Here is an 11,561-nt window from a genome sequence, read left to right as displayed (position 1 = left end):
TATGCACGTTTGCGCCCACTTGGTGACAACTGCTTACGATCGATAGGTTTCATAAAAAGTTTTTGACGAACTTATGTGTAGATTGACTTGATTTAATTTGACCCAGCAGCTTACAATCACAAGTTGACCTACGTCTTGCTAAAGCTATGACCTGTGATTGGATTGGCCTCTGACCTCCTATATATTAGGCAGCGAAGACTAAAAAGCCACACTCAACAGGAAAAAAACACAAATTATGGTTGGTACATTGTTACACAGTAAAGAATCAGTGTATAAATTTTAGATGCCCAGAGCAGAACATTTTAATATTAGCTGTGTTTGAATTTTTGACTTTAGTCTTTTAGACGTTTGATAAATATGGACCCTTGACTTTAGACTTAGTACAAGATTTAATTTAAAGCCAAGTCTTCAAGTTTGTACTTAGTCTACAATTAGTGGTTTCACAGTATATTAAGTATATACTAAATCTGCTGCTGTTATACTTAGCCTTTATATTACTGGACTGGCTGCCCAGTTTTGCTAAGTTTTTAAATATGTGCATAACTTTATCCCAGTACTAGCAAATACACTTTTGAACAAATGTGAACAAGCATCTCCCGCTTAACCCCTGCAATTTGCAGTACTTGGAGAGAAGGACGTGTACATCTCAATGGGTGTGGGTTCAATCCTGACCTTTGACGTGGAATTTGTAGATTTCTCTGTTTTCACGGTTAGAGGGGCCAGATATAACTAGGCAGTTGACAGTGCTCATTGGCCAGCTTGAGCAATTTTACATTTGTTGAAGACCACATGTAAGTCTGCATGAAACATATGGGTTTGTTTGTTTCACTTATTTATTTGATTGATGTTTTATGCCGTACTCGAGGATGTTTCACCTATACAACGGTGGCCAACATTATGGTGGGAGGAAACTGGGCAGAGCCTGACTGAAACCCACGACCATCTGCACGTTACTGGCAGACCATTCCACATGCGTGCAGAGAGGAAGCCAGCATGAGCTGAACTCACAGCAACCGCATTGGTAAGACTCCTGGGTCATCACGCTGCGCTAGTGCACTAACCAACTGAGCCACAGAGGTCCCCGGTTAGTTTGTTAGTAACTTGCCAAAGGTCAGTAGTTTAATTTGGTTTAATCCCCTCATAAACCTGAATGCTATGGTATCACTGCAAACTTCCTATGGCGCTTGTGTTCAATAAATATAAATAATATAAATAAATAATATAAAGAAAGAGAAAGCGTAATTATAAAAAAGAAAAAAAAAAGACTTTATTGACGAGACTAATGAGACAACTTGTCAACTTTGTCAACCCGCTTTTTGACTGGACAACATACCACAGCATATTTATCCACCATTGGTTACCCTGAAAAAGGTTTCGTGCCAATGGCTTCATTCGAGCTCTGCATGATGTCCAATCAAGTACAAAGTTCGTACAAAGCTGTGTCCAATTGGAATTGAGCATATGAAAATCAAAATTCACAATTCTGACCAGGTGCCAACCTTTCACATGTAACCCAATAGAACATTTACCAGAGACAATTGTAGACAATGTCGTAAAATCACATTTTACACTAACAATGAGGGGGCACAAAACAGTAATCCATGTAAACATAGGGCATGTACAAAAAACGAATATTAAGTACATGAACATGTAGAGAATTCATTTTCAAACTAATATTTTCTTTTGCCTCTTTTCTCTTTCATAGACCAGACCTACAGTTTTTGTCCAACAAATAATCTCAGTCAGCTGTGTAAGATGGATACTGCTAACACAGTAAAAAATTCAAAGTTATATATTTTCGAAAATATGCCGAAGTAGTTGCTTATCCATGTACACCTGTGCATACTAGCAGAAGTCCACGAAATGGAAATGTTTAACTTTCAATTTGGCCAGCTACAAAGCCTTAGTGTATGGAAGCTTTCATTAAACACTAAACAAAACACACAACTACAAAAATCACTGAAGCATGATGGGAAATAGCCTGGTTCTATGCTCAAGTTCCCTGCTCTAATTGTCCACACATTACACATTATATATCATAGAAAGGAAGCCTTCGTTCATGAAAATACTGCAGGTTTTTCAAGTTTCATCTCTAAAAAAAATGCACTTTCAGAAGCACAGAAATGCATAAAAATGATATTTTCGATGCCAAGACTTAGGTTTTTATGATCATACTTTACAAAAAACTCCCTTAAGCTTAAATGTAAAAGGTGAGGCAATCTGCTGCAATCAAGTAAAATGTGTCATTTGAAAAATGCTAAACTACAGGTGAAATACAGTACTTGACTAGAGCTGGCCATTACGGTAAATATATGATGACCCAGCATTGCACAAAAAACAGGCCTCGCTGACATGTGACGTCACTGATGTCTGACTCCAATACCATGTAGCAGATATAACTGAGAGCTGCGCACTTCCAATTCATGGACTTCTGATAATACTAACATTTGTAGTTGAGCTATTGATACAGGTAGATACAAGTAAAAACTGAGTTTCCTTCCATTCTTTCTTCTAAAATCAAGAAAACTTTTAATTCCATGATTGGCCACTGTTTTTAAATGGTCCACTGATGACCAACCAGCAAAAGACACGAGAAAGAAAATTCCTACTTGAATATCTAAATATCAGGTAAATGCAAACGCTTCTTTTTCTAAAACACTGAATTCGGAAATAAAAACTGGACAATGCTAATGTGTAAATTCCCTATAACTCTTCTTTTTCTTTGTATGGCCCATGTAAATACTCAGCAGGAACTTCCTCGCTCACATCCTCTTTCTTGAAAAATCCTTTTTTTAATAGAAGCTCATTGCACTCTTCCCTGTTACGCTTAGACAGATCAATTCGCTGAAATGCCAAAAAAGAAAAAAAATAAATAAATAAATAAGCGTAAAAAATAATATGTAACTAAATGAATAAATTCAAGGCTGACATTCTTCATTTTAAAGTCGTAATCAGGTAGGAAACAATTCTGGTCCACCACCCCAGGCAGAATATTCAATACATGTATTGAAGTATTCAATACGAATTATGATATAAATGAATGTATTAAAGATATAAATATGATCAAAATCCAGGTTAAACACATTTGTTAGTTGGTAAGACCAAATTCGAATATATTTATTAAACATGAGTTACATCTTCATTTATATTTTCTTATTTTATTTATTTTATTTATTTGATTGGTGTATTATGCCATACTCAAGAATATTTCACTTATATGACGGTGTCCAGCATTATGGTGGGAGGAAACCGGGCTGAGCCTGGGGGAAACCCACAACCATCCACAGGTTGCTCTTCATTTATAACATCATTACAAAAAGACAGTACATGTGTATACCAAGAGGTGGTCCTAAATACCCAACATAAAAAAAAATATTTTTAAATAACCGCTTCAAATCTCTGAAGTCCACGTAGAGATATAAATTTTTCATTTCTGACTTTGGGGTTGTCTTTGATAATGGCGATTACAATGGTCTATCCAGACCATATACCTTCATGTTTACATGAAGAGTTGGAATAAAAGCTTAACTGCAGGTGAACTGACAAGAGGCCTGGATTCACCTACTACACTTGACCATTTACCAAACTATCCTATGTCTTCACTGATCTGGTTTTACTCTTTTTGCTGTAGTGTTGCAATGCATGGATCTATTTCACCGATATTAGGAATCACTGATGTGTGAAGCTTTCTTATTTACTTAACATAAAAGTAAAAAGGGTTCATGCACTGCGTGTCAATAAATCAGAACAGCTCAGGTAGAAATTCATGAATATCCAACCTGAAAAAAAAATCATTGTGATGATATTAGGTGTGGTCTCCTGTAGATACGATATCGTCTCAATGAAGTTCTCCATACAAGAACCAAATAAATAAACCTCCATCTATCTCCAGCAAAATAGGGACGACTGAGCCAGAGACTGTTTGTTATGCTCTTAGGGAGCGATGTGTGGAAGCATTTTTGCAATCAATTCTTGTGAGTAATGTACATAAATGCCAGAGCCAGGAGCCAGGCCTAAATTCTTTTTGAGGTGTAACCCGACCATATGGAAAGGAAAAGAGGGTCCATTCTGGCATTGAGAGAAAAATATAAAAAAAAAATATAAATATAAAAAAAATCCATATAAAAAATTTCATAGTAGAGCACTTTTTTGGAGGGTCAGTCTGGTTATGCCTAACAAACATATTTTTCATTATGGCCTCACCTCTACGATTTGTCCATCCTTGTTCAACAGGAGGAGATCAGGGTTGGCACCTGGAACACCCTTAAACTCCACATTGTGACTGAGGTACCATGTTAAGGATTAATGGTTGACTGATTGACTGATCAATGATATGATGAGTGCAGCTTTAAAGGGAGGAAGAAGGGAATCACTGAGAAGGATGGGCTTTATAGGGAAGAGGGGGAATCACTGAGGAGGATGGGCTTTATAGGGAGGAGGGGGAATCACTGAGGAGGATGGGCTTTATAGGGAGGAGGGGGAATCACTGAGGAGGATGGGCTTTATAGGGAAGAGGGGGAATCACTGAGGAGGATGGGCTTTATAGGGAAGAGGGGGAATCACTGAGGAGGATGGGCTTTATAGGGAGGAGGGGGAATCACTGAGGATGAAGTGGGCTTTATAGGGAGGAGAGGGAATCACTGAGGATGAAGTGGGCTTTAATGTCAGGGGGAAGGAAATTGCTAAGGAAGAGCAGCTTTAAAGGGAGGAGGAACTGAATCACTGAGGAGGGGGGATTTAAAGGGGGAAGGAGGGAATCACTGAGGAGGATGGGCTTTATAGGGAGGAGGGGGAATCACTGAGGATGAAGTGGGCTATAATGTGATTAGGAAGGAAATTGCTAAGGAGGAGCAGCTTTAAAGGGAGGAGGAACTGAATCGCTGAGGAGGGGGGATTTAAAGGGGGAAGGAGGGAATCACTGAGGAGGATAGGCTTTATAGGGAGGAGGGGGAATCACTGATAATGAAGTGGGCTATAATGTGAGGAGGAAGGAAATTGCTAAGGAGGAGCAGCTTTAAAGGGAGGAGGAACTGAATCACTGAGGAGGGGGGATTTAAAGGGGGAAGGAGGGAATCACTGAGGAGGATGGGCTTTATAGGGAGGAGGGGGAATCACTGAGGATGAAGTGGGCTATAATGTGATGAGGAAGGAAATTGCTGAGGAGAAGCAGCTTTAAAGGGAGGAGGAACTGAATCGCTGAGGAGGGGGGATTTAAAGGGGGAAGGAGGGAATCACTGAGGAGGATGGGCTTTATAGGGAGGAGGGGGAATCACCGAGGATGAAATGGGCTATAATGTGAGGAAGAAGGAAATTGCTAAGGAGGAGCGGCTTTAAAGGGAGGAGGAACTGAATCGCTGAGGAGGGGGGATTTAAAGGGGGAAGGAGGAGGAATTATTGAGGAGAAGAGGCTTTACAGGGATGGGGAATCACTGAGGATGAAGGGGCATTAAAGGGAGGAAGACAGAAACACTGAGGAGGAGGGGAAATCACTGACGACAAAGAGGGCTTCAAAGGGAGGACAAGGTTGAATGGCTGAGGAGGTGAAAGATGAAATGGCATCAGTGAGGAATGAGGCCGAATAGATCATGTATGTTACTCACGTACTGTATCAGCAAACAATGGCTTACACAAATACACCTGATCAAGTATTCAACTCAGACTGCTTCTGTGACAACTCAGCTTGCTTCTGTCACACAGTACAAAGGATACAAAAGCGGGATATCCTGATTGATGAATTTCTTCACCAACGGGAGCCGGTTTAATTTTCATCCAGTGCAGCTCTGTTGGGAGAAAAAACAAAAAGAATATACAGATTTTTATTACATCCGCAAGACCATTATTCTCCATACATAACCTACATGTGTACTAATGTGTACATGTACACCACACCGTGCTGTGTATTCTGTAGTCTGAAGTCCATCATCCCGCTTCTATTTACCCAGGGTGATCACAAGGCGCTTGTACAAGTAGCGGGGGGCCTCCGTGGCTCAGTTGGTTAGCGCACTAGCGCAGCGTAATGACCCTGGATTCTCCCACCAATGCGGTCGCTGTGAGTTCAAGTCCAGCTCATGATGGCTTCCTCTCCGGCCGTAAGTGGGAAGGTCTGTCATCAACCTGCAGATGGTCGTGTAGCGGGCGGCAGTCTACTGTTGTTCATGTAACCCATTACTTGGGATATTCTAATGACTTAAACCAAAAGTAACGGTAACATAACTGCTTTCTGGTTACACTGAGATCTGACCACCTCTTCTGGTTCCAAATGGAAACTTTGACCCAGTACAGAAATTTAATTAGAAGTTACAAGTTCAACTTGTAACTTCAATCTAGAAAAGGTACATTGTAAACTAATACCTTAATTCTTCAAGATGGTCGCATGCTTGCAAGCTGTTTATACAAGCATATCCTGACAGCATTATTCTGCGTAGGCTGATAAAATTATGCTTTTTGGGCCCTGCAACTGACCAATCCAAGTAACACAGTTTTGTCTCCAAAATCAAATTAAAAAGGAGCATCAATTGCAGTGAAAGTTTTTCTTCCATATGCAAAAAGATGAGGGCTTAGGGTAGCCATTAGCCACTTTTCAACTTTAATGTATCAAGGCAACATCTGACGACAGGCGAAGTTACCTCTTAAAATGCATAAGGGTTTTGTAATGCACATGTATCTTTCGAACGTCCTGTGAAAGTGGTCAATATTTCTTGTCACATATGTTGAGCAACAACAGCATCAATGAGTCTAATTCCACAATCAATGGTTAGACAGAAGTGAATATTCAAAACTACACACAGTATGTCACACACCACTACATAATTACCGTAAATTATATACTTTTCCCCCCAGTTCTGTACCTATTAAGCCTAAAATACTTTCAACCAATGATACGATTCATTATTTGTATGAAGGTCAAACGTCAGTCTTCCGTTACACATAATTTGATATTTTACCCAGTTAAATATCACATCACTCGCAAAACATCGATGGTATTCAACCTTCATTGTGCAGTATCCTCTATTTATTTGCCAATTATCATCAAGTTTTAATACCAAGCACTTCACAAAAATTAAATAAAATAAATATCACTCTCACATCTATATCAAATTCATAGAGTTTGAGCTGTCATAGGTAATATGTAAGGATTACAATTTTTAGAAGAAGTATGGTAATGTACATGTAAGAGTTATGCACATGTCGAGATACAACCTATCCATCAAATGAACACCTGTTTGTGATTCACACAGGTAACAGGATAGCTACAGATGCGTGCTTAAGACATAATCTACATGCTGTCATTTCAGGCCATCATTGAAAACTTCTTTGTGCGGGTAACCTAAAGAATAGGTTTGGTCTGTGAAGAATTTTTCTTCTGGCTAATGAAAACAATACCAGTAGGGATTTTAAAGATGTAAACTTTGACAACATTGACAAATTCCAGAAAAACCCAATAAAAAGTCAGGCCATTTTGTGGAGAGTTTGTCACATTACCTGTAACAAACATGCTTTTATTGTTGGGCTCAATTCACCACAACAGACAACAATGTCAATCCTCTATATAACCTCATGAAGCATATTCTAGTGCTTGGAAATATGGAAGACGGGTGTGGCCACAAACACATGCCTGATGCATAATCTACATGATCCCATTTCAGGCCACCATTAAAAATGTCTTTGTTGGCGATAACACAACAGAAAAACAATGCCAAACCTCTATTTAACCTGCAGAAGCGTGTTCTCGTGCTTGGAAATATGGAAGACGGGTGTGGCCACAAAGGCATTCTTTATGCATAATCTACATGATGCCATTTCAGGCCACCATTAAACGTCTTTGTTGGCGATAACACAACAGAAAAACAATGCCAAACCTCTATTTAACCTGCAGAAGCATGTTCTCGTACTTGGAAATATGGAAGACGGGTGTGGCCACAAAGGCATGCTTGATGCATGATCTACATGACGCCATTTCAGGCCACCATTAAAAACGTCTTTGTTGGCGATAACACAACAGAAAAACAATGCCAAACCTCTATTTAACCTGCAGAAGCATGTTCTCGTGCTTGGAAATATGGAAGACGGGTGTGGCCACAAACGCATGCTTGATACATAATCTATATGCTGCCAATTCAGGGCACCATTAAAAACGTCTTTGTTGGCGATAACACAACAGAAAAACGATGCCAAACCTCTATTTAACCTCATGAAGCATGTTCTCATGCTTGGACATGTACATGGATAGATTCATAATTAACAACATGAGCATGACATCTTAATTAGATCTAATTCAGCAATGATCAACTATACAGTCGCACAGAGCAATCAGTCTATATGCAAATCATATTATCTTATTACCATCATCAGTTCTCGTCTCACGATGTCAGATGAACACTATTATATGCAGATGCATAAACATATAAGAGCGTAATGACAATCACATGGTCTAATTTGCCAGTGTTACCTGGACAATGGAGCCATGAAGACAAAAACGGCTGTAGATTGATGTAAGCATACATATACACCGACACATTCACTTTTTCAGCAAATAATTCATATCATCGCCACGTTACTGACAACATCAATGCTACAACTTATCACGAATTCCCGGTGGATAAGACAGAAATTATACTGTACACTTATAACAGACTAGTTTATAATGGTATAATCCAGCTCATGCTGGCTTCCTCTATGGCAGTAAGTAGAAAGGTCTTCCAGCAACCTGCGGATGGTTGTGGGTTTCCCCCGGACTCTGCCCCGTTTCCTCCCACCATAATGCAGGTTGCATTCTGCAGGGTGAAATATTCTGGAGTACGGCGTAAAGCATCAATCAAATAAATAAATAAATAAATAGTGGTATATAAATCACTCATAACATTATCTGCATACTAGTATTACCCAGACCAATTTAGTGTCTGATTGTCTTCCAATGATATTTATTGACAAGGTATACATGTAAACTAGTCTTGTGCCAATGGTCATGTGCACATGTTATCGTCGGAAGGTAAAGTGGCTCCTGACATCTTACATTCTCAGAACCCTTTTCATGATATATGGCTCTTCACTGCTGTGGCAATTCTTCAATGACAGTGGATTTGGGGTTCTTATAATTTATTTAGCCCTAAATAATTCACTCTGAACTTTCATTTATGACATATGTATATATGTATGTATGCACGCATGCCAGACTAAAGTGTATTGTGCCTGCACCATGAAAAGGCATTCACTGGCTACTGATATCACACGGCTAGGGCCCGGCCCAAGATTTCTTTTCAGGCTATTTCTATGGGCTTCTCTTTTTCTCTATATTTCCTCCCAAGTGTACAATAAGAATCACTATCTACTCTGTAGGTGAGGAGATTACAAACATTTCACTAATACTATGTATTTTACCTAAAGTTTAGCATTTTTCCAGTGAAACATACTGCTTAATTTCAGATGATTCACTCACCTTATAAGGCGACATAAAAAGCTTTTTGTGACATTTCTTATCAGAAAAACTTAAGTATCATATGAAGGACCTGTATGTGCTTCCCAAAACGCATTGGTATATACCAAGCTTCAGGTGAAATATACATACAGCACACTTGTATGGCTGTATCTTTCATTCTGTCATTTTCTAACAAAGTCTTGCATTACTATAATTCCTTGATGAAAACTTCATTCAAATAAAACTGAGGTCAAAAGGGCAACATGCAATTCCAAGGGAAATTCCTTCCAAGGAATGATCACCATTCCTAAAACAAGATTTTAGGCTCTCACACACACACACAGCACAAAAATGCACTTCATCAAAGTTATTTCAATCATTTGAAGCCTCTGATTTGCAAACCATAACATGACTCCTTTGTTAACAAAGCAGTGTCATGATTGTCAGCTACACCTCACCCAAAATGCTCAACATTGCTGTAATACTACGAATACCTGTCAACGACGTGTAGGTTTGGGATTTGTTAGGCTGAGGTTGCGGTCATGTGGTAAAAGAAAGTCAACGACCAATGAAGGCATCCACCCTGTCGTTACAACTGTCAGTGACATCTACGATGTGCATCCAAATGTTTTAGGAAGACTCCATGAACTGCATGTTCAGTTGGCCACAAACTGTTTGTGGTTTCACTCGGCACCCATGTTTCCTTCATCAATAATGTCAAAGTGACCGTCATACTAAAAGTGAAATATTCCTGACGAGCGTTTACACACCCCAAAGTCACCAATCAAATACATGTAAATAAACAATTAACACAGAATAACATTTCATCAGGACAGGAATAAAGTTTCTAACTCTGATCACGATGATACTTAAGTTAACATTTCTCACTCTCCAAATCTAGTGGACTGAAAATGAAGAACTCAGAAGATGTCAAGTAGAATGTTTTCAGAAAACTCATTGGAGTTAGGATATATCAAAGCTTCAGTATTGCACACTGGTAACTGGTCCGAATTTTCTAACTAGACCGATAAAGTTACAGCAAATGTTATGACAAGCCTTCAATCACATGCCGCCTGCTTGACGTCCTAACCAGTTAACTGAGCTGTGCCTGACAGTGTAGGTTTACCATTTAACCACTCTCCTTTCTTTGAATTTCACTTATGCATAACCCATTATTCTGAGATATAAAGTGTACAGAAAAATTCTCCGAAGCAATGTGTCAATCATATCCTGTCAATGTAAACATTATCGACCGTGTTGAGCCTCATCATTCAATTGGAGAATAACAAACCAACCCATCTTTTGCAAATCATATCAAACTGATTTACAAAACACGGGTATATGCTCACCTCGACTCGAGCCTTCACAACATCTTTGTCAGTTACGACATCCTCGGAATCGTTCGCGAAAACCGCGACAAGAAGTAAAGTACACGTCAGCAGTCGCCAAGCCATCTTGTGTGCTTTGACACAAGAGAGCGTGAAGCACCTGTTAGAGAGGGTCGCTGCAGTATGACCACGCTGGCGCACCTCGTTTGGAGCGGGAGGTGTGCCTGTTATCACGTCGCCTGTATGTTTTGATATAACTGTTTTATAAACATATTTTATTTTTCAGTAAGGTTGCATACAGAGCTTTTTGCTTACTTACGCAACTTACCAGTGATGTCTGCTTAGAGAACACGCTTGTGGCACTAAAAGGGGGAAAAAGCGATAAAATGTATATATATATATAATAAAAAAATAAAAAAAAGATTTCCAAACCTCAATGTTGAAGCATATTCTGTTGGCCCACATAATAACTTGGTTACAAACCCTCCAATACTATTGACATATTTGAGAAATGATAACATGTTTTTACCGAGGAACGCTTTTGATGAAAAATTTATTTATCTTATTTGTTTATTTGATCATGAATATTGATCATGTCAGTCATTTTTAGTTTATGTTGGATAAAACTAAATGACATGCAAATCATGGCTTAATTTATAGTCGTAACAGGCTCAGGCTTGGTTCAAAACAATCCTGGTGAAAGGTCACCAGGATTGTTTTGAACCACTATAATCCTAAAAATGATACCCATCACTAGAATTATATTTGTTTTCACTGTAAATGACATGAAAACAGAAGACCTAGCTATGCCTATTTAC

The 11,561-nt window shown here is 39.0% G+C and overlaps 1 protein-coding gene across 1 annotated transcript; it reads right to left on the bottom strand.

Moving 5' to 3' along the window:
- Nucleotides 1-1,242: 1,242 nt before the first annotated feature.
- LOC135476537 (selenoprotein M-like) lies at nucleotides 1,243-10,879 on the bottom strand. The gene is made up of 4 exons (XM_064756585.1): nucleotides 10,765-10,879; nucleotides 5,710-5,780; nucleotides 4,204-4,282; nucleotides 1,243-2,844 (listed from the first exon to the last, which is right to left on the bottom strand). The coding sequence occupies exons 1-4, from the start codon at nucleotides 10,867-10,869 to the stop codon at nucleotides 2,704-2,706; spliced, it is 396 nt and encodes a 131-aa protein (XP_064612655.1). The 5' UTR covers nucleotides 10,870-10,879; the 3' UTR covers nucleotides 1,243-2,703.
- Between the last annotated feature and the right edge of the window lie 682 nt (nucleotides 10,880-11,561).

This window comes from Liolophura sinensis, chromosome 10 (assembly GCF_032854445.1).
Source record: "Liolophura sinensis isolate JHLJ2023 chromosome 10, CUHK_Ljap_v2, whole genome shotgun sequence".
NCBI lineage: Eukaryota > Metazoa > Mollusca > Polyplacophora > Chitonida > Chitonidae > Liolophura > Liolophura sinensis.
Note: the sequence above shows the minus strand (reverse complement) of the source record. Positions and strands in the feature narration are given on the sequence as shown.